The following is a 23889-nucleotide window of genomic DNA, read 5'->3' as shown; positions in this document are numbered from 1 at the left end:
CTTGCTGGGTCAGGATTAATAATTGATGACCAATAAAGATTTTTTTTTGGAGATGGAATTTTGCTCTTGTCGCCCAGGCTGGAGTGCAGTGGCTCGATTTCGGCTCACTGCAACCTCCTTCTCCTGGGTTCAAGCAATTCTCCTGCCTCAGCCTCCTAAGTAGCTGGGATTACAGGCACCTGCCACCATGTCCGGCTAATTTTTGTATTTTTGTAGAGACGAGGTTTCACCATGTTGGCCAGGCTGGTCTCGAACTCCTGACCTCAGGTGATCCACCCGTCTTGGCCTCTCAAAGTGCTGGGATTACAGGCATGAGACACGGTGCCTGGTCAAAGATTCTTATCTATTTATAACAACATTAAATGGACTAAGACAAAAAAAAAAAGTAAAAAAAAAAAAGATTCTTAATCTAAGGACTCTTAGAAATCTTCTGACAACTGCTGACTGCAGGAGTGAACAGCCTCCACTAGAGATGACAGAACAAGATTAACTTTCTAGGCACTGATATAATTTTCTTAAGCCTCAATCTATAATTGTTGAACTCTTTTATAGATTTTCCATCGACTATAGCAATTGCCCTATGTCCTAAGTTTAAATGATTATTGGATCCTGATCCCACTTCAGCAAAATGCTGCTGCTGAGACTGCTACTACTTTATGTGTGAATATCAGGCCCATACTTGTCTGTCCAACACAAGCTAGTTTAAAACTCTTTGGCTGGGCGTGGTGGCTCACGCCTGTCATCCCAGCACTTTGGGAGGCCCAGGCAGGCAGATCATTTGAGGTCACTTGAGACCTAAAATATTAGGCAGATAGTGAGGGCAAAAGAGTGCTCGGCAGAACTTCCCTTTCTAACAAAAAGCAGCCCAAGAAATCACTTCTTTTCTAACAAAGCACAGCCTGAAAGATTGGGCTGCAAACATAGATAAGGAAGCTGGAAGCTTGCATGGGAGGATGCTGGCAGCTGCACTGACAGAAATGGCTACCTGGGGCCAGGCATGTCTAGCATGGGGGCTCCACTTTCCCTTTTTTGTTAGCATGTGCACAGTGAGAAAGAAATAAGCAGCAAGGAGTAGCTCAAGCAGAGGACCCCCCTGCATAATAAAAGATTGGGGTGGGGGCTGCCAGAGATTCACACCCTATGCAGATGGCACACCTGGTCCTAACCAGTTTTTTTGTGCCCTATGCAGATCAGATACCACCTCTCCACCAGCTCATCTATAAAAACCCTAGAATTGGCCAGGCGCGGTGGCTCAAGCCTGTAATCCCAGCACTTTGGGAGGCCGAGGCGGGTGGATCACGAGGTCAGGAGATCGAGACCATCCTGGGTAACACGGTGAAACCCCGTCTCTACTAAAAATACAAAAAATTAGCCAGGCGTGTTGGCGGGCACCTGTAGTCCCAGCTACTCGGGAGGCTGAGGCAGGAGAATGGCGTGAACCCGGGAGGCGGAGCTTGCAGTGAGCCGAGATTGCGCCACTGCACTCCAGCCTGGGGGACAGAGCGAGACTCTGTCTCAAAAAAAAAAAAATAAAAAAAAAAAATAAATAAATAAAAACCCTAGCATTTCACTGTTCATCAGCAACCTATTTTTCCAGGACACATCTCTGTAGCAGAGAGCTATTCTTTCTTTCGCCTATTACAGTTCTGCTCTAAACCTCACCCTCTGTGTGTGTCCATGTCCTTGATCCCTGTGACTATGAGACCAAGGACCCCAGGTGTCACCCCAGACAACAAGGCCACTTCAGTAGGGGAAGAGGGGAAGGGCTCTATCCTGTGACCTTGCACATAACCATGCAGCCTCTCAGGCAAGACTTTAACTGCAGTGAATCTGAGTCTTGGCAGAACACCTTGTAATCCTGGAACACAAACTCCTGGGAGGCCGGTGAGGATCCTCTCTAATGCCATCTTCCATTTGTCTCCCTGTCTCCCTTATGAGAGTTTTTTTTTTTTTTGAGACATGAGTCTCACTGTCTCAAAAAAAAACTGTGGAGTTCACTGCAACCTCCGCCTCCCGAGTTCAAGCGATTCTCCTGCCTCAGCCTCCTGAGTAGCTAGGATTACAGTCGCGTGCCACCATGCCCACCTAATTTTTGTATTTTTAGTAGAGACGGGGTTTCACGATGTTGGTCAAGGTGGTCTCGACCTCCCGACCTCAGGTGATCTGCCCGCCTCGGCCTCCCAAAGTGCTGGGATTACAGGCGTGAGCCAGCGCGCCCAGCCCTCTTATGAGGGTTTTGATTAGGTATGTGGCTTTCTGCTCTGGCTCCCCAGGGTACAGCTGTGGGCTATAAAATTGCTCATTTGCGGTCTAGAATTGGCTCCTCAGCAACAGGCTGTCCTATTATTTGTGACGCAGTCATCTGTTCCCTTTTGTTTTGGTGTCACTTAGTAGAAAGGCCGCAAGGAGCTGACACCTTTGGCACTTTTCCTTTTGCTGTCTATATGTGTGATAAAATGTTAAAATTGAAGAAAGGTTCACTGTTACTTAACCCATCAGATCTGTCAGGAGTTTGCTTGGTCCTCCTGCTATTACAACAGCTTAACAGCTATTACAACAGATTGGATGCAGAAGCAGATGGAAAATTCAGCTTATTTATTTATTTATTTATTTTGGTGGAGTTTTAGCTCTTGTTGCCCAGGCTGAAGTGCAATGGCGCAATCTTGGCTCCCTGCAACCTCCGCCTCCCAGGTTCAAGTGATTCTCCTGCCTCAGCCTTCCGAGTGGCTGGGATTACAGGCACAAACCACCACGCCTGGCTAATGTTTTGTATTTTTAGTAGAGACGGTGTTTCACCATGTTGGCCAGGCTGGTCTCAAACTCCTGACCTCAGGTGATCCACTTGCCTCGGCCTCCCAAAGTGCTGGGATTACAGGCGTGAGCCACTGCACTCCGCTAGCTTCTTCTATTGAGTATTAAAGAAATTTGCAAAACTAAAATAATGCCTCTTTTGTTACTAAATTTTTTTAAAAGAAAACATTTTCATAAAAATATGTTAACAAGTAATGGGTTTATTATTGTTTTTACAATGAATATATACATATATGAAATTTCTGCGTTGAAATATCTAGTTTGGTAAATAGTGATGAATTTAGCTCACACAAACAAAAGCATAACCACCCAATGGGTCCACCTTCCCTGCTGCCTAGACAGAGCCAGTTTATCAAAGACAGGGAAATTGCAACAGAAAAAGAGTAATTCGGACAGGCGCGGTGGCTCACGCCTGTAATCCCAGCACTTTGGGAAGCCGAGGCAGGCCGATCACGAGGTCAGGAGATTGAGACCATCCTGGCTAACACAGTGAGACCTCGTCTGTACTAAAAATGCAAAAAATTAGCCAGGCGTGCTGGCGGGCGCCTGTAGTCCCAGCTAATGGGGAGGCTGAGGCAGGAGAATGGCATGAACACGGGAAGTGGAGCTTGCAGTGGGCCGAGAGCGCGCCACTGCACTCCATCCTGGGCAACAGAGCGAGACTCCGTCTCAAAAAAAAAAAGAGTAATTCATGCAGAGCCGGCTGTGCGGAAGACCAGAGTTTTATTATTACTCAAATCAGTCTCCTCAAAAACTCAGAGATCAAAATTTTTAAGGATAATTTGGTGGGAAGGGGGCCAGTGAATTGGGGTGCTGATTGGTTGGCTCTGGATGAAATCATAAGGAGTTGAAGCTGTTCTCCTATGCTGAGTCAGTTCCTAGGTGGTGGCCACAAAACTGATGGGCAGGTCCAGGTGGGGCCATTCAGTTGTCAGAAATGCAAAAATCTGAAAAGACATCTCAAAAGGCCAATCTTAGGTTCACAATAGTGATGTTATCTTTAAGAGTAATTGGGGGCTAGGCGTGGCGGCTCACGCCTGTAATCTCAGCACTTTGGGAGGCCAAGGTGGGCGGCTCACCTAGGTCAGGAGTTTGAGACCAGCCTGACCAACATGGAGAAACCCCATTCTTACTAAAAATACAAAATTAGCTGGGCGTGGTGACGCATGCCTGTAATTCCAGTTACTCGGGAGGCCGAGGCAGGAGAATTGCTTGAACTCGGGAGGAGGAGGTTGCAGTGAGCTGAGATCGCGCCATTGCACTCCAGACTGGGCTAAAAAAAAAAAAAAAAATTCCAAAAATATTAGCCGGGTATGGTGGTGCGTGCCTGTGATCCCGGCTACTTGGGAGGTTGAGGCAAGAGAATCACTTGAACCCAGGAGAGGGAGGTTGCAGTGAGACGGCACCACTGCACTCCAGCATGGGCGCCAGAGTGAGATTCCGTCTCCCTTTCCCTAAAAAAAAAAAAAAAAGAGTAATTGGGGAAGTTGTGCGTCTTAGGGCCTCTGGAATAATGGCTGGTAATATTTAGAATTCCAGCCCTTCTCATCCTAATTTGGTGGCTGGTGGCCTTTCATTCATTTTACAAGAACAGTTTAGCCCTTGGGAAGGGCTGTTATTTAAGCTATAAACTGAATTCCTTCCCAAGGCTAGTTCGGCCTATGCCCAGAAGTGGACAACGACAGTTTAGAGGTTGAAATGAAGATGAGGTGGGTTAGGTCTGATATATTTTACTGTCATTGATAAGGCTCCGATGACTGGAGGAACACCAGGGTCCTTGGTTTCTGATAGGATTAACAACACAGACACACGTGGAGTGGTTTTAAGGAGAGAAAAGTTTAATAGCAAGACAGAAGGAAGGAAGACGAAAACAGCTCCCCCATACAGAGACAGAGAGAGAGGGGATTCCAACAAAGAGAAAGCGCCGTGTGCGGAAAAGTGGCTGCTTATCTCAGGATGCTGGAGGAGGCAGTGTTTGGTTTCCATAGGGCTCAGGGGATTAGTTTGATCAGATGTGTCATTTATGTGGCAGCCAAAAACCTGGCCCTCCCACCCTAGCTTTTTAATATGCGAATGTAGGGCGCCATGAAGTTCTACACACGTGGGAATATGTGGGGGGTGGCCATGTTGCCAGGCACCTGTCAGGGCAAAGAAAAGGACGGCGGGAATCGCCATGTTTGGGTGCATCCAGTCTCTAATGGCCTGCATTTCCATATCAAAGCTTGCCATCCAGCTGTAGGAGCCCAGGCTTTCCTGCTAGACAAGAAACCTTTCTGGAGCTGCTTTAAAAGAAACAAAAACTTCCCAAGGACCCCTTTTCTTCTCTATCTGCCTAAAATAATTTCTTAATAACTCCTATAACATCATAATTTCCTTAGGTATAATTTTGCAAAGGGGGTTTCAAAAGCTCCTTGGGGTCCTCAGTAATTTTTAAGAGTGTAAAAGGATTTTAACAACAAAAAGTTTGCGAACCACTGTCCTTGAGAAGCTCTCCATGGATGCGCATGAGTCTGTCCAATTGGAGTCCTGGTCTATTTCTACATTAGATACCACACAGCAGTGAACACACAATGAACAGGTCAAAACGTGTCATTATAGAACTGCGCAAAAGAGCTAGTAGCAGGCGTTCTTACGTTGTAAGTGTATTTATATAATGCTTACAACCATGGAAAACCACACTATATTTTGCTTATGGGTACCTGTGGTAAACACAACCCCAAATATTGCGGCCGAGGGGGACCTACAGGGTCAAAGTGCGCCTCAGCATTTTCTCTCGCCCTGCACAAGTCGCATTCTGCCCGGAGAACTACGCTTCCCGGCAGGCTGCGCGCCGCGCAGTGACGCACTTCACCCAGTCCTGCTTCTTTCTTCTGGCGCCGCCAGTGGCCCGCGGTGCGCATTCTCATCCGTTTAACATACAGTGCTGCTACCTCGTTTGCTCCGTGCGTGCGTGCGCAGATGTGGGCCCCGCGGGAGCAGCTCCTGGGCTGGGCTGCGGAAGGTGAGTCGGAGCCGCGAGACCACCTTCCCCACCCCGTGCTCCAGCCGCAGGCGCCACGCAGGCGTCGGCCGTATCCACCATGGATGCGCGTAGGGTGCGAGCTGTGTGAGGCGCTGACTACCCCTGGGGGGCTCTTACTCCCCTGGGGGGCCAGGTTCCCTAGGTGTCCCGTACAGTCTCCACGGTGGTCACTCCACGACTCTTCACCGGGCCTCCTGCACTTGTGCACTGTGGCAGTCATTGGCCGTAAATGGCTGTTGAGCATTTGAGATGTGTAGAGTGCAACTGAGGAACAGCATTTTTTTAATTAATTTTTTTTTGCAGACAAAACAATAAACATTTTCTAAAAATACATACAAACAAAAAGTTACATATCAAACATATTAGGAAGGTTGCACATGGGAAGACGGGGAATAGAAATGGGGGGTGGGAATTAAAGAAAATAAATGAGAGAGGGACTTTGTATGGATCAATGATAACTCAATCCTCTATTTGACAAAGAAGAAAGGGAAGGAAGAGGAAGAAAAAGCAAGTGGGATAAAGGATCAGAAAGGGAGGAAAATAGAAAAAATGAGAGTATGACTCTAGGGTAGACCCGTTTTGTTGTTGCTGGGTTGGTTGGTTGGTTTGTCTGTTGTATTTTTCATATGTTTCGCCATGTTGGCCAGGCTGGTCTCGAGCTCCTAGCCTCAAGTGATCAACCCGCCTCGGCCTCCCAGAGTGCTGGGACTACAGGCGTGAGCCACCACGTCCAGCCCCCACATTGTGTCTGGCCTCCGTGGTAGACCTCCCAGACGGGGCGGCCGGGCTGAGACGCTCCCCACATCCCAGACGGGGCGGCCGGGCAGAGGCGCTCCTCACTTCCCAGATGGGGCAGCCGGGCAGAGGCGCTCCTCACTTCTTCCCAGACGGGGCAGCCGGGCAGAGGCGCTCCTCACTTCCCAGGCGGGGCGGCCAGGCAGAGATGCTCCTCACTTCCTAGATGGGGTGGCGGCCGGGCAGAGGCGCTCCTCACTTCCCAGATGGGGCGGCCGGGCAGAGGCGCTCCTCACTTCTTCCCAGACGGGGCGGCCGGGCAGAGGCGCTCCTCACTTCCCAGACGGGGCGGCCGGGCAGAGGCGCTCCTCACATCCCAGACGATGGGCGGCCGGGCAGAGATGCTCCCTACCTCTCAGACGGGGTGGTGGCCCGGCAGAGGCTGCAATCCCAGCACCCTGGGAGGCCAAGGTAGGCGGCTGGGAGGCGGAGGCTGCAGCAAGCCAAGACCACGCCACCGCACTCCAGCCCGGGCAACACTGAGCACCAAGTGAGCGAGACGCCGTCTGCAGTCCCAGCATCTTGGGAGGCCGAGGCGGGCAGACCACTCGAGGTCAGGAGCTGGAGAGCAGCCTGGCCAACATGGCGAAACCGCGCCTCCAGCCAAAGGACAAAAAACAGGCGGGGTGGTGGCGCGCGCCCGCAATCCCAGGCAGCCCGCAGGCCGAGGCAGGAGAAGCACGGGAGCTGGAGGCAGGGAGTCTGCAGCGTGCCGACTATACTCCAGCCCGGGCAACAGAGGGAAGAAGGGAAGGAAAGGAAAGGACAGGAAAGGGAAGGGGAAGGGAACAGCATTTTATATAATTATATCATATTTATTTTGAGACGGAGTCTCGCTCTGGCGTCCAGGCTGGAGTGCAGTGGCGCGATGTCTGCTCACTGCAATGTCCGTCTCACAAGTTCAAGCAGTTCTCTGCCTCAGCCTCCCGAGTAGCTGGGATTACAGGCGCCCTCACCACTCCTGGCTAATTTTTGTATTTTTAGTAGAGACGGGTTTCACCATGTTGGCCAGGCTAGTTTTGAACTTCAGACCTCGTGATCCGCCCGCCTCGGCCTCCCAAAGTGCTGGGATTACAGGCGTGAGCCACCGCGCCCGGAGTATGTTATATTTTTATATTTTTTGAGTCGATCGGGAGTGCAGTGGCAGAATCTAGGCTCACTGCAACCTCTGCTTCCCCAGGCTCAAGTGATTCTTGTACCTCAGCTTCCAGAGTAGCAGGGATTACAGGTGGCACCTCACCACCCCGGCTGTTGTATTTTTAGTAGAGAGGGGATTTCGCCATATTTGCCAGGCTGGTCTCGAACTCCTGGCCTCAAGCAATCCACCCACCTTGGCCTCCCACAGTGTTGGGATTACAGGTGTTAGCCACCCCACCTGGCCCAAAAGATTTTTTTTTTTTTTGGAGACAAGAGTCTTGCTCTGTAGCCCAGGCTGGAGTGCAGTGGGCGATCTCCACTCACTGCAACCTCTCCCTCCCAGGTTCCAGCGATTCTCCTGCCTCAGCCTCCTAAGTAGCTGGAATTACAGGCACACGCCACCACGCCCAGCTATTTTTTTGTATTTTTAGTAGAGACGGGGTTTCACCATGTTGGCCAGGCTGGTCTCAAACTCCTGACCCCAGATGATCCACCCGCCTCGGCCTCCCAAAGTGTTGGGATTACAGGTGTGAGCTACCGCACTCGGCCCCAAATGACTTTGGATGTAACAACAGGAACGGTCTAGAACAGGGCCGGGCAAACATTTTTCTGTTTGGTTTTTTTAGAAACAGGGTCTCCGTATGTTGCCCAGGCTGGTCTCCAACTCCTGGACTCAAGGGATCCTCCCGCCTCGGTCTCCCAAAGTGCTAGGATTACAGGCGTGAGCCACTGCACCTGGTCTTGCAAACGTTTTCTTTTAAGGGCCAGGTGGTAAATGTTTCAGGCTTTGTAGGCCACACAGTCTTTGTTATGTCTAGTGGTCTGCTGTGGTGTGAAAGCAGCCAAAGACCATAGGTAAACGAATGAGCATTGCCGTGTTCCAATAAAACTTTCTTTATAGACATTGAAATTGAATTTCGGCTGAGTGCAGTGGCTCACGCCTGTAATCCCAGCACTTTGGGAGGCCAAGGCAGGAGGATCCCTTGAGCCCAGGAGTTCAAGACCAGCCTGGTCAACATGGCAACACCCCATCTCTATTTAAAAAAATAAAATAAAATAAAATAAGCTGGGTGTGGTGCCATACACCTGTAATCCCAGCTACTCTGAGGCTGAGGCGCAAGAATTGCTTGAATCTTGGAGGCAGAGGTTTCAGTGAGCCGAGATCGCGTGACCGCACTCCAGCTTGGGTAACAGAATGAGACTCTGTCAAAAAACAAAAAGAAGTTTGAATTTCATATATAATTTTCATTATTATGAAATATTTTGTTTTTGATTTTTTTTTCAGCCAATTAAAAATGTAAAAACTGGCCCAGCTTGGTGGCTTACGCCTGTAATCCCAGCACTTTGGAAGGCTGAGGCTAGGATCACTTGAGCCCAGAAGTTTGAGACCAGCCTGGGCAACATAGTGAGACTTCATCTTTGTGTTAAAATTTTTTTTTTCTTAAGTAAAGACTATTCTTAGCCCTTGGGTGGTATAAAAACAAGTGGCAGGCTGGATTTGGCCTGTGTGTAGTTTGCCAAGCCATCGTTCAGCATGTAGCTGTTTGTCCTGTGTGGGAGCCCTTGTGCCTCCTTCCATCCACTCTTTGAGGGTGGTGGGCTTTGTCTCTGCCTACTCTGCCAAGACCAGTTCAATTGGATAGCAAAGCTAAAGAAAGTAAAGACAGTGGGCCGGGCACGGTGACTCACGTTTGTAATCACAGCACTTTGGGAGGCTGAGGCGGGTAGATCACCTGAGGTCAGGAGTTCGAGACCAGCCTGGCCAACATAGTGAACTTCTGTCTCTACTAAAAATACAAAAAGTAGCCGGGCTTGGTGGTGCGTGCTTGTAATCCCAGCTACTCAGAAGGCTGAGGCAGGAGAATTCAACCCAGGAGGTGGAGGTTGCAGTGAGCTTAGATCGTGCCACTGTACTCTAGCCTGGGCGCCAAGAGTGAAAGCCCATCTCAAAAAAAAAAAGAAAAGAAAGTAAAGACGGTAACACTAAGTTGAACTTTAGAAGGAGAATAACTTTTCCCTCTTGTCATGAGTGGCAAAGAAGATGTTTTGTGGTCACAGAGCTAGAAAGGTTCTTTGACTTGCCTAAGTGCTTCGCAGATAGGTCCAACATGGGCGGGCGGAGGCACCTTCTCGTGAGGTCCTGGAGTGTGCCTGTCATTCAGCACCTGTTCCCTTCTTGGAGGACTTAATTTGCCTCTCTGAAGGATTTGTCTGAAGGATTTGCTGGGGAGAGGCACCTAAGGAGTCAGGGCAGAGTCAGGACTCAGGAGGTAGGATCCCTTAGTTCAGCTGTGTGAGGTTACTCTGTGTCCCTCATTTTTTTCCCACCTGCTCAGTGGGATCAGAACCACCTGTCCTTCTGGAAGGGAGAGGCTTAGATGGTCTTTTTTGCTGAAAAGACTGAGGAGCTGCCTCCTTGCCTTGTGCTTTGCTCAGATGTAGCCACTGGGAGTGACCAAATAATGGCACTCAGTTTTTCTTCTTCTAAAAATTTAGAACTTGAAATAGGAAGATTGCTTTGTTTTCCTCCTGAGTTTAGTCAGGAAAACAGTAACTTGGAAAATTACCCAAGACAGTTATCAAACAAGACTATAATTTTATATATATTTTTTAATTTTAAAATGCTGCTCCATTTACACAAAAATATGCAGTTCTGGATCGATACATAGTGTAGGCACATATTATGGGGCCAGGATGATGGTTTTCTAGGGCATGCAAGAGGAGAAATTGTATATATGTCTTTATTGAATCACTTGACACATTCTCATCACTTAGTACAAAAGCCAGAGTTGTTGTTGGGGTCTATTTAGAGTGTTTTTCCAGGGGTGATGATTTCAGCAGGGGTGATGTCATTATCACATTTAGGGCCTTTTTTCTTCTTATAAACCCAAGGACAAGGCTACCCTTAGCCTAATTCCCCACAGTAACTGCACTATTGCTCTCTGGGGAGCTCAAAAATAGATGGGACAAATTATAAGCTTCTTTTTTTTTTCTTTGAGATGGAGTTTTTTACTCTTGTTGCCCAGGCTGGAGTTCAGTGGCACGATCTCAGCCCACTGCAACCTCCGCCTCCTGGGTTCAAGTGATTCTCCTGCCTCAGCCTCCCAAGTAGCTAGGATTATAGGCATGCACCACCACACTTGGCTAATTTTTGAGTTTTTAGTAGAGACGGGGTTTCACCATCTTGGCCAGGCTGGTCTCGAACTACTTACCGCCCGCTTTGGCCTCCTGAAGTGCTGGGATTATGGGCTTGAGCCACTGCGCCCAGCCATTATAAGCTTATATGTATCTTTTCAGATACAGGGTTTCCCCAGCTCTGTTACTGAGGCTGGAGTATAATGGTGTGATCTCTCACTTCATTGCAACCTTTGCCTCTGGGGCTCAAATGATCCTGCCACTTCAGCCTTCCAAGTAGCTGGGGCTACAGGTGTGTACCACCACACCTGGCTAATTTTTTTATTTTTTGTAGAGACGGGGTTCACCATTGCCCAGGTTGATCTCTAACTTCTGGGCTCAAGCAATCAGCCCACCTTGGCCACCCAAAGTGCTGGGATTACAGGCATGAAGCACCGTGCAGAGCCTGGCCAGCTTCTATGTATCTTATAAACACGTATGCCTTATCAATATGTCCCTGTCTTTCACACTGGAATAAAGGGTGTCAAGGAGGAAGCTTCGGACTGCTGCTAAGACCCTCCTCCCCTGGAGAGGAACTCCCTTCCCCAGACTCTGTCCCTTCTACAAAGGCACAGGTCACAGGTTAGAAATACGACATCCCAGTTCCTTTTCTGAACTTTCAGAATCTGTGACATCCAAGGATCAGAAAAACATTCTTTCCCCTCAGCAAAGATATGGCAGGGAAGGCTGGGCGCGGTGGCTCACGCCTGTAATCCCAGCTTTTGGGAGGCCGAGGCAGGCAGATCACCTGAGGTCAGGAGTTCGAGACCAGCCTGGCCAACATGGTGAAACCCTGTCTCTACTAAAAATACAAAAATTAGCCAGGTATGGTGGCAGGCGCCTGTAATCCCAGCTACTTGGGAGGCTGATGCAGGAGAATTGCTTGAACCCAGGAGGCGGAGGTTGCAGTGAGCCGAGATCATGCCATATGGCAGGGAAAGCTTGAGCTTCCCTCCAGAGATGTTAAAATCTTACCTGTTAAAATTCCACAATAGGCCAGGCATGGTGGCTTACGCCTATAATCTCAGCACTTTGAGAGGCCGAGGCGGGCAGATCACTTAAGGTCAGGAGTTCGAGACCAGCCTAGCCAGCATGGTGAAACCCCATCTCTACAAAAAATACAAAAATTAGCTGGGCGTGGTGGTGCATGCCTGTAACCCCAGGGAAGTTGAGGTGGGAGGATCACTTGAGCCCAGGAGTTGGAGGTTGTAGTGAGCAGAGATTGCGCCACTGCATTCCAGCCTGGGCAACAGTGAGACCCTATCTCAATCAATCAATCAATCAGTTCCACAATAATCTGAAGAGGAATGAGCGTCTGACAAGCTGCGCTTTAGAAATGCTGTTGTAATGGTCTTTAATACTTTTTTCTCCTTTTACTAATGCTGTTTTGTAAAATAAGGAATAACATTGACAAGTTTTTTTGTTTTTTTTTTTGAGATGGAGTCTCGCTGTGTCCCCCAGGCTGGAGTGCAGTGGCGCGATCTTGGCTCACTGCAAGCTCTGCCTCCCGGGTTCACACCATTCTCTTTCCTCAGCCTCCCGAGTAGCTGGGACCATAGGCGCCCACCACCACGCCCGGCTAATTTTTTTTTGTATTTTTAGTAGAGACAGGGTCTCACCATGTTAGCCAGGATGGTCTCGATCTCCTGACCTTGTGATCCACCCGCCTCGGCTTCCCAAAGTGCTGGGATTACAGGCGTGAGCCACTGTGCCCGGCCTGACAAGTTTTTAAAACAATATAATAATTATTATTTTTATTATTAGAGATATGGGTCTCATTGTCGCCCAGGCTGGTCTTGAAGCCCTGGATTCAAGTGATCCTCCCACCTCAGCCTCCCAAAGTGTTAGGATTATAGGCGTGAGCCACTGAAACCGGCCTGGCACATTTTTTAAAAATACATTTTTATTAAATCACAGACTTCTGTTTCTGTGTTTAACATTTTTCTTTTTTTTTTTTTTTTTTTCTTGAGACGGAGTCTCTGTCACCCAGGCTGGAGTGCAGTGGTGCGATCTCGGCTCACTGCAAGCTCTGCCTCCCGGGTTCATGCCATTCTCCTGCCTCAGCCTCCTGAGTAGCTGGGACTACAGGCGCCCGCCACCACGCCCAGCTAATTTTTTGTATTTTCAGTAGAGACGGGGTTTCACTTTGTTAGCCAGGATGGTCTCGATCTCCTGACCTTGTGATCGGCCTGCCTCAGCCTCCCAAAGTGCTGGGATTACAGGCGTGAGCCACCGTGCCCGTCCTAACATTTTCATAAACTATTTTTGAGATGGAGTTTTGCTGTTGCCCAGGCTGGAGTGCAGTGGCATGATCTCTGCTCCCTGCAGCCTTCGCCCCCAGGTTCAAGCGATTCTCCTGCCACAGCCTCCTGAATAGCTGGGATTATAGGCATGCACTACCATGCCTGGCTAATTTTTTTATTTTTAGTGGAGATGGAGTTTCTTTGCCATGTTGGTCAGACTGGCCTCAAACTCTTGACCTCAAGTGATCTGCCTGCCTTGGCCTCCCAAAGTTCTGGGATTATAGGCATGTGCCACTGTGCTAGGTCTATTTTCATAAATAAAAAACAAACAAACGTGTAACTGGAGTCACATAACACATGGGGGGAAATGATGCCTTGTCTCAACAGTTTTGCTAATTTTTAGGGTAGAAAGATGATGAGTGCTTCGAGTTTACCTTACTACATTTAATTAAGATCAGTGTTTCTGGCCGGGCACGGTGGCTCACGCTTGTAATCCCAGCACTTTGGGAGGCCGAGGCGGGCGGATCACGAGGTCAGGAGATCGAGACCACGGTGAAACCCCGTCTCTATTAAAAATACAAAAAAAAAAAAATTAGCCGGGCGTGGTGGCGGGCTCCTGTAGTCCCAGCTACTCGGAGAGGCTGAGGCAGGAGAATGGTGTGAACCCAGGAGGCGGAGCTTGCAGTGAGCCGAGATTGCACCACTGCACTCCAGCCTGGGCGACAGAGCAAGACTCTGTCTCAAAAAAAAAAAAAAAAAAAGATCAGTGTTTCTGTAAAAACGTAATAGGGAAGTGGTGCAGAGCATAGAGAAGTTGACTCAAGCATAAGGCAGGAGATGAGAGGAGCTCGGGGTCTGAGTCAGCTGAGAAGGCTCAGGTGGCCACAGCCAAGGCTCAGAGGGCTCTTGGGATCCTCATGATTTGCCTGGTAGGGCTGGCTTCTCAAGGCTGCTTCTTTCTTTCCCCAGCTCTGCCTGCCAAGGATTCTGCCTGGTCCTGGAAAGAGAAGCCTAGATATCTGGTAAGTTGGGCCCACCTTTCTCTTTTCTGAAATGCTGGCTCATTTCTCAGAGAATGGGCTCATCTCTCTTTCTTGGGAAGGGAGGAAGTGATTAACATTTAAGTGGTTTATGCCTTGTGTTAGCCATTGTTCTAGGCATATATTATAATGGTTTTTGCATTTAGTCTATTTTTTGAGCTTATACAAAAACATGACCAAGTTTAATATTAATTCAGAGTACTCTAAAATATAATGGTAACTTTTTATAAAAACCTTGGGTTATTAAGATCCTAAAATGCACTATTAAAGTTCCCTACATCAACATTTGCACAAATAATTATAACACTTTGTTTTGTATAACACTTTAATAGTATCTAAGTCTGATCTTGTACATTGGACCTCTTTTTCACATTTTATTTTAGAAAACAAAGATGCAAAAGTAGAAAAAGAGTTAATGAACTCTTCTGTATCCATCATCCCACTTCAGCAATTATCAACTCATGGCCAATTTTATTTCATCTCCATTCCCCATTCCCACTGGATTAAAGAAAATTCAAGGCATCATACGATTTAATCCATAAATATTTCAGTCCTGTGTTTAAATCATTAACAGCTGTAGGAGATGGGTGGTGACGTCCCCATTTGAGAGATGAGGTCATCTGGCTTAGAGGGATTACATGATTTATGCACAGGGACACGCGGATGGCCAAATGGTAGAGTCAGGAATTAAATCCAGATTTCTCTGATCTCAAAACATGAATTTTCTGTGATGCCTTCTTGACTTTTTTTCTCCTAGAAAACTACCCAATGATAAAAGAACACACTTTCCAACTCTACAAAATGGGGTTATGTTTTGGATGAAGAGCCCCATAGAGTTCACCCCCTTGTTCTGATGTTGCATATCCCTCTCCCCCAACCCCTGTGATCTTTGCTATACCAGAAATTTAATTTATTGGTTTCTGGGCACAGGACTGTGTGAGATTCTGGGAGCTAGCCAAATAAAAGTTGTTAAATTCACTGTCCTTATTCTCAAAGATCCAGGATTCTTTAGGAAATGATGCATAGAGACAGGAAATAATGACACTGGTAGTAATTATGATGAAGACAGCTAAAACTGTAAAATAGTACAGGGAAAGACTAAGTGTTAGCCTGTAGCTGTTAAAACAATGCACAGCCACAAAGAATGGTCTTAGGTTTGGATTGATAATCAAATGCATGGTATGCAATGTACTTTAACCCTGCATTAAATTCGTGTAGCTTCGTGAAGGGATAGAGTATAGGAGACATAGTAGCCACACCATTCTTCTCAGGAGGTTTTGTACCAGTCTCTGGGGCAGCTTCCAGGCCATAGGGGCCAAGCTTGATTGATACAGATGAGGGTGACTTGGGAGCAAATTACTTCATTATCAGGGAAGCTGCTGCCTTTATTTTCCTGTATTCCCTTCTCTGCCCCAACCTTTTTTTTTTTTCTTTTTGAGACAGAGTTTCGCTGTTGTCGCCCAGGCTGGAGTGCAATGGCGCGATCTCGGCTCACTACAACCTCCATCTCCTGGGTTCAAGCGGTTCTCCTGCCTCAGCCTCCTGAGTAGCTGGGATTACAGGCACGCACCACCACGCCCGGCTAATTTTTGTATTTTTAGTAGAAACGGGGTTTCACCATGTTAGCCAGGCTGGTCTCGAACTCCTGACCTCAGGTGATCTGCCCACCTCGGCCTCCCAAAGTGCTGGAATTATAGGCGTGAGTCACTGTGCGCAGCCCATCTTATGTTTTCATGCACTTCAGAGTAAATTGCAGATCTCAATACATTTGACCTGTAAATACTTCAGCATGCATATTATTAAGTAGAATTCAATATTGTTTCTGATTTTTTTTCTGAGGTAAAATGTACATACAGTGAAATGCACAAATTTTGAGTTTACCATTTGAGTTCAGCACTTCTACAGCTATTCGTTAGGCATTCACATAGCTTCCTTTTTGATGTGTCTGTTCAAAGTTTTGACACATTTAAAACAATTCATGATTGACATATAATGTTTGTACCTTTTTATGGGGTACAATGTGATGTTTTCACACATGTATACATTGTGTAATGATCAAATTGGGGTAATTAGCATATCCATCACCTTAAATATTTATCATTTCTTTGTGATGAGAACATTCAAAAGCCTCTTTTCTAGCCATTTTGAAATATACAATTCTGGCTGGGAACGGTGGCTCACACCTGTAATGCCAGCACTTTGGGAGGCCGAGATGGGCGAATCACCTGAGGTCAGTAGTTCGAGACCAGCCTGGCCAACATGGCGAAAACCTGTCACTACTAAAAATACAAAAATTAGCTGGGCATGGTGGCGGGCGCCTGTAACCCCAGTTACTCAGGAGGCTGAAGCAGGAGAATTACTTGAGCTTGGGAGGTGGAGGTTGCAGTGAGCCGAGATCGAGCCACGGCACTCCAGCCCAGGTGACAGAGCAAGACTCCATTTCAAAAAAAAAAAAAATTACAATTTATTATTGTTAACTCTAAGCTTCCTACTTTGCAATAGAACACCAGAACTTATTCATCCTGTATAATGTAGTTCTGTATCGATTGACCAATCTCTCTCCTGCTTTCCTCTCCCTTCCCCTCTCCATCCTCTGGTAACTACTAGTTTACTTTCTACTTTCTTTTTTTCTTTTTTTTTTATTAAATAGAGACAGGTCTCACTATGTTGCCCAGGCTGATCTCGAACTCTTGGACTCAGGCAGTCCTCCCATCTTGGACTCTCAAAGTGCTGGGATTACACGTGTGAGCCATTGCACTTGGCCTACTCTCTACTTCTTTGAGAACAACTTTTTTTTTTTTTTTTTTTTTTTGAGACAGAATCTCCCTCTGTTGCCCACGCTGGAGTACAGTGATGCGATCTTGGCTCACTGCAATCTCCGTCTCCTGGATTCAAGTGATTCTCCTGCTTCAGCCTCCTGAGAAGCTGGGATTACAGGCCTGCAACACCACTCCTGGCTAATTTTTGTATTTTTATTAGAGACTTGGTTTCATCGTGTTGGCCAGGCTGGTCTCGAACTCCTGACCTCAGATGATCTGCCTGCCTCGGCCTCCCGAAGTGCTGGGATTACAGGCATGAGCCACCACGCCCAGCTGTCTTTTGCATTTTTATATAAATATTGAAATCTATCAATTTGAAATTGAAAGTCTTATCAAGTAGCTGGGATTACTGGTGTGCACCACCACGCCCAGCTAATTTTTGTATTTTTAGTGGAGACAGGATTTCACCATGTTGGCCAGGCTGGTCTCAAGCTCCTGACCTCAAGTGATCTGCCTACTTGGCCTCCCAAAGTGCTGATATTACAGGCATGAGCCACCATGCCTGGCCGAGAGTTTTTACTTTTTTTTTTTTTTTTTTTTGAGACAAAGTCTTGCTCTGTCTCCAGGCTGGAGTGCGGTGGTGCGATCTTGGCTCATCGCAACCTCCGCTTCCCAGGTTCAAGTGATTCTCCTGCCTCAGCCTCCCGTGTAGCCGGTATTACAGGTACCCACCACCACGCCTGGCTGGCTTTTGTTTTTTCAGTAGAGACACGGTTTTTCCACGATGGCTGGTCTCGAACTTGTAACCTCCAGTGATCTGCCTGCCTTAGCCCCCCAAAGTGCTGTGATTATAGGCGAGAGCCACCGTGCCTGGCCAGAGACGGGGTCTTGCCATGTTGCCCAGGCTGGTCTCAAACTCCTGGGCTCAAGCAATCCTCCTGCCTTGACCTCCCAAACTGTTGGGATTACAGGCACGAGCCACCACACGTGGCAGCTGAGAATTTTTATAATCACTAGGTGTTGGGTTTTGTATTTTCTGTATCAAATGATATGATCATATGATTTTGTTTCTTTAGCCTGTTAACATGGTGGATTACGATTGATTTTCTTTTCTTTTTTTTAATTTTAAGCCCACGAGCCTAGTTTATGACATTCCACTGGGCAAAACTCCTGTCTCCAGCACTGAGTATGGCCCAAGCCCCACAGCAGTTGCCAAGGGACCCAACTGCCCTGCCTGCCTCTAGCTCCCAGCATTGCTACTGGGGAGGCCAAGGGTACTGAAGTTTGTCCCACTGTCCCCTGTCCATACGTGTCAGAGGGGCCAGGCCGTCATGGTGGGGTGGGGCAGGAGTACAGTTGTGGCCCAGGGCTTGTGAATAGGCCTCCTACTCCACAGCGTAGGTGCAGGAGGAACTCTGGAAGCTCTGCTCTCTGTCAGTGATACAGCTTCCAAGGTGTTCTTGAGTAGCAGACATTGTCCCGCAGGAGGGGTGATCCCAAGGCCATGAACGCCCTGTTCCAGGGGAGGCCTTTTTTGTAGATGGGCATGAGGGTGCAGGGACCCCAGCGGGTCAAGTACTGGTTGAGTTGGGGTTTGCCCTTTGGAACAACTCCTTCAGGAAGCTGAGGCCTGTGATTTGGTAACAGACCTGCTCGGCAGGCCATCTTCACACACTCTTCGATCTTGCAGTGCTCTTCCCATCACAGGCCTGTGATCTTTCGGGGCAGCATGCCTCCATGAGGCTGGATGAACTGGCTAAGCGGCAAAACATCATCGTAGTTTTACTTGTGGTTCAGGTTCCAGTGGCAGATGAGGCACTGGCCAGAGGGGTTAGGAGGATTTGGACTCTCCTTCGAGTCGTTGTGATACAGCCTTCAATTATAGTTGTCTTTCCTTCTTGGATCTCCACCGCTTCCCTGAACCCGCGAGCTGGAAGCTGAGACCAGCTGGTCACTGCTGGGGGCCTGCTAGGAGCCCACAGGGAAGCTGCCCACAGCCGGACACCAGAGCCTCAAAGGCCGCCATCTTGAAAAACCAACCCTGACCTCCACAATGATTGATTTTCAAATGTTGAACCAGCTTTGCAGAACTATAATAAACCCAAGTGTGGTGTGTAATTCTTCTTATACATTTCTGGATTTGATTTTCTTATATTTTGGGAGGGGGTATTGTATCTCTGTGAGATATATTGATCTGTAGTTTTAATTTCTAATGTCTTTATCTAGATTTGCTATTAGGGTAATGCTGGATTCATAGGATGGGTTAGGAAATGTTCCCTCTGCTTCTATGTTCTGGAAGAGATGAGGGTCTTCTATAGTAAAAAGGTTTTGTTTTTGTTTCTGTTTTTTGTTTTTTGTTTTGAGACAGAGTCTTGCTCTGTCTTCCAGGCTGGAGTGCAGTGGCGTAATCTTGGCTCACTGCAACCCCTGCCTCCTGGGTTCAAGCGATTCTCCTGCCTCAGCCTTCCGAGTAGCTGGAATTACAGGTGTGCGCCACCACACCTAGCTAATTTTTGCATTTTTAGTAGAGACAGGGTTTCACCATGTTGGCCAGGCTGGTCTCGAACTCCTGACCTCAGGTGATCTGCCTGCCTCAGCCTCCCAAAGTGCTAGGATTACAGACGTGAGCCACCGAAAAAGTTTTAATTTTGGTGAAGTCTGGTTTATGATTTTTCCTTTTATGGATTGTGGTTTTGGTGTCATGTCTAAGAACTCTTTGCCAAGCACTAGGTCCCAGTATAGATCTTTTCCTGTATTTTTTCTAATATTTTTATATTTAAATTCGTGATTCATTTTGAATTTTTTTTTTTTTAATAAAGTGTGAGGTTTTAGGTTGAGGTTAATTTTTTTGTCTGTGAATATCCAGTTGGTCCAGTGCCATTTGTTGCAAAGTCGATTCTTCATTGAATTACTTTTACAAAAATCCACTTTGGGGTATTTGTGTTGATCTCTTTCTGGATTTTCGGTTCTCTTCTATTGATCTGTGTGTCTATTCTTCCATAGATACCCTGTCTCAAGTATTGCAGTGATCAAATAGGAAGTTTAATATCAGGTAGAGTGATCCCTCTTACTTTGTTCTTCTAGTTTCTTTGCCTGATCATATATATTAGGATAAGTTGTCTATATCTACACAAAAATCTGGTTGGGATTTTTATGGGAATTGTGTTAAATCTATAGATCATTTTGGGGAAGATTGACATCTTTACTATGTTGAGCCTTCCAACCCATGAACGTGCTTTGTCTCCCCATTTATCTAGATCTTCTTTGATTTTTTTTCCATTGGCATTTTGTAGTTTTCAGTGTACAGATGTTATACTTGTTTTGTTGGATTTATGTTAGGCATCTCTTGTTTGCGGGAGTGATTGTAAATGGTATATTTTTAATTTCAGTTTCCACATGGTCGTTGCTAATCTATAGGAATATGATAGATTTTTATGTGTTCATCTTGTATCTTTCAGTCCTCCTGGACTCACTTATTAGTTATATGATCATTTTTATAGATTCCTTTGCATTTCGTGCATAGAAAACTATGTCCTTGGCAAATAGGGGTAATTTTATTTCTTCCTTACCAGTCTCTGTGCTTTTTACTTCCTCTTCTTGCCTTGTACTGGACAGAAGGTTTGATTACTTTTTGAGAACCAAAAATTATTTACTTATTTTAAAAATCAGTTTTTACTTAAATATAAAACATTCTATTGCTTAGTTACAGCAAATTGTAATAGCAAGTGTTTACTGCATGTCAGGCATTGATGTCAGTGCTTTATCTTTATTAAGACAGTAAGTGTCATTATCAAGCCCATTTTATAGATGTGGAAACTAAGACACAGAGAGGTTATGTAAGTTTCCGAAGGTCATGTATTGTATAAGTGGCAAAGCTGGGATTTGGACTTGTGTGGTCTGACTCCGTAGATTGGGGTCCTACTACATCCACTGTGGAAAAAGCCTAGCTTCCATTGTAGCTGAGCCTGTTTTATGCTTCAGTGGAAGAACTAGAGGGGGAAGAGGAGTCAAGAGAGAAATGGAGAGGATATTGGAACATGAGAGACACAAGGCTTGAACAAGAGAAATTATGAGACCTGGGGTATAAAAAGAAAAGGGGAAAGATCACTGAGAATATGAGAACCAGGATGTGCCTGAAGCAGCAGGTCATGGAAAGCATGTAAGGGACAGCAGCCCACACCACTGTCCACTCAGGCCTTGGCTGCCTAATCCTGCTGTCTAGACTTTTTGTCCTCCCTCCTACACTGTGCCACGCGGCCTGACTGCCTGGGCTGCTGGCTATAGATGTGACATCCCTCCCAAAACTTCTCACACACTCAAGGATTTCAGTATCTACACCTAGTTTCCTACTCTTAGCTCAGCGTCATTATTATTCTGTACTGCTTCTGCACTTCTGTGCTGGGTTTTATTAAATCTCTTTTATAGTCCAGCTCTCAGGGGAGGGTGCTAGGAAGCTCTGGCTTGGTAGCCTTGCAGTGTGTTTCCTCCAGCCCCTACTGTCATCTTTGATTTGAAAGAAGCTTAATTAGTTTAGCTTTAGAACCTGGAATATACATTACCAACTCCTAGAGTGCCAAGGACCACTTGGAAGGTGGACAAGAAGATGGATGTATACCTGAGAATAGGAGGAAGAAGCTGAGTCAGAGAAGAGGTACTCAGGGTGATCAGAGGCAGCTGGGAATAATGTGCAAATGTTCCCCAAAGTCTGCAGAGTGAAGTTAAAAATGTAAAGCAAGTCCGAGGCAGGCAGATCACTTGAGGTCAGGAATTGGAGACTAGCCTGGCCAACATGGTGAAACCCCATCTCTACTAAAAAGAAAAAATACAAAAAGAATTAGCCAGGTGTGATGGTATGTGCCTATGGTCCCAGCTACTTGGGAGGCTGAGGCAGGAGAATTGCTTGAACCCGGTAGGCAGGGGCTGCAGTGAGCCGAGATCATGCCACTGCAGTTCAGCCTGGGCAACAGAGTGAGAGTCCGTCTCAAAAAAAAAAAAAAAATCTAGGGCAAGTTAGGAGTGTCATGGAATACCCATAGGCTGAAGTTGGTCACTGAGCAAATAATGCTTGAATTCAGTAGAAGTAAGTTGATTGGTGACTCCCTTGGTATCTGAGGGCAATGCCACCTTTCAAGTGTAACTAAAGATAAAACACCACTGAATACTCATTTAGAAGAGAAGAGACTTGAAGATGAAAAAGCATATGGTGTATGTTTTTTTGAGACAGGGTCTCGCTCTGGTCACCCAGGCTGGAGTGCAATGGTGTGATCTCAGCTCACTGCAGCCCCGACCTCCTGGGATCGGGCGATCCTCCTACCTCAGCCTCCTGGGTAGCTGGAACTACAGGTGCACACCACCATACTTGGCTAATTTTTGTTTATCTTTCATAGAGACAGGGTCTCACTGTATTGCTCAGGTTAGTCTTGAACTCCTGGGCTCAAACAATCCTCTCACGTCAGCCTCCCAAGTAGCAGATCCATTTTTTTTTTTTTTTTTTGAGGCGGAGTCTCACTCTATCACCCGCGCTGGAGTGCAATGGAGTGATCTTGGTTTACTGCCACCTCTGCCTCTCGGGTTCAAGTGATTCTCCTGCCTCAGCCTCCCGAGTAGCTGGGACTACAGGTGTGTGCCACCACGCCCAGCTAATTTTTGTATTTTTAGTGGAGACAGCATTTCACCATATTGGCCAGTCTGGTCTCGAACTCCTGACCTCAAGATAACCTCCCACCTCGGCCTCCCAAAGTGCTGGGGTTGCAGGTGTGAGCTACTGTGCCCAGCCTAAATCAATTTCTTAAGTAGCTAGATTCTCCAAGACCACCAGTTCCATTCTCCCTGTGAATCTTTTTTTTTTTTTTTTTTCCATTTTCAGAATCTGGATCCAGGGAATCCTGCCAAGATCAACATCCTGTTGATTCTTTTTTATTAATTTTATTTTTTTTGCACACAAAACAATAAACATTTTCTAAAAATACATACAAACGAAAAGATGCATATCAAACATATTAGGAAGGTTGCACATGGGAAGACAGGGAATAGAAATGGGGGGTGGGAATTAAAGAAAATAAATGAGAGAGGGACTTTGTAGGGATCAATGATAATAACTGCATCCTCTATTTGACAAAGAAGAAGGAGAAGGAAGAGGAAGAAAAATAAAGTGGGATAAAGGATCAGAAAGGGAGGAAAATAGAAAAAATTAGAGTATGACTCCAGGGTAGACCCGTTTTGTTGTCGCTGGGTTGGTTGGTTCGTTTGTCTGTTGTATTTTTCATATGTTTCGCCATGTTGGCCAGGCTGGTCTTGAACCCCTAGCCTCAAATGATCAACCCGCCTCGGCCTCCCAGAGTACCGGGACTACAGGCGTGAGCCACCACGTCCAACCCCCACCATGCTTCTGGCCTCCGTGGTAGACCTCCCAGACGGGGCGGCCGGGCAGAGGTGCTCCCCACATCCCAGACGGGGCGGCCGGGCAGAGGCACTCCTCACCTCCCAGACGGGCCGGCTGGGCAGAGACGCCCCCCACTTCCTAGACGGGGTGCCGGCCGGGCAGAGGGGCTCCTCACTTCCTGGACGGGGCAGCTGGGCAGAGGCGCTCCTCACATCCCAGACGATGGGCGGCCGGGCAGAGGCGCTCCTCACTTTCCAGACGATGGGCGGCCGGGCAGAGGCGCTCCTCACTTCCCAGACGATGGGCGGCTGGGCAGAGGCGCTCCTCACTTCCCAGACGGGGCGGCCGGGCAGAGGCGCTCCTCACTTCCCAGACGGGGCGGCCGGGCAGAGGCGCTCCTCACTTCCCAGACGGGGCGGCCGGGCAGAGGCGCTCCTCACTTCCCAGACGGGGCGGCCGGGCAGAGGCGCTCCTCACTTCCCAGACGGGGCGGCCGGGCAGAGGCGCTCCTCACTTCCCAGACGGG

General features: G+C 47.4%; 1 protein-coding gene and 1 pseudogene across 4 annotated transcripts in view; one reads left to right on the top strand and one right to left on the bottom strand.

Moving 5' to 3' along the window:
* Nucleotides 1-5554: 5554 nt before the first annotated feature.
* Nucleotides 5555-23889, top strand: part of ZNF589 (zinc finger protein 589) — a 35489-nt gene continuing 17154 nt past the window's right edge. The window contains exons 1-3 of one of the 4 annotated variants that reach the window (XR_009214416.1): nucleotides 5555-5812; nucleotides 14152-14204; nucleotides 14980-16171. Coding sequence is in view for 3 of the 4 variants with exons in the window: in XM_032161682.2 (XP_032017573.1) it covers nucleotides 19035-19091; nucleotides 19985-20038 (111 nt within the window). In the remaining variant the exon portion in view is untranslated. Of the gene's footprint in view, nucleotides 5813-14151; nucleotides 14205-14979; nucleotides 16172-18400; nucleotides 19092-19984; nucleotides 20039-23889 lie in introns of those variants that run through there. The other 3 variants (XM_032161681.2, XM_032161680.2, XM_032161682.2) reach the window with 3 other exon arrangements.
* LOC116473516 (large ribosomal subunit protein mL66-like) lies at nucleotides 18416-19007 on the bottom strand (annotated as a pseudogene).

Source organism: Hylobates moloch, unplaced genomic scaffold, assembly GCF_009828535.3.
Source record: "Hylobates moloch isolate HMO894 unplaced genomic scaffold, HMol_V3 SCAFFOLD_8, whole genome shotgun sequence".
In the NCBI taxonomy this organism is placed as follows: domain Eukaryota; kingdom Metazoa; phylum Chordata; class Mammalia; order Primates; family Hylobatidae; genus Hylobates; species Hylobates moloch.
Note: the sequence above shows the minus strand (reverse complement) of the source record. Positions and strands in the feature narration are given on the sequence as shown.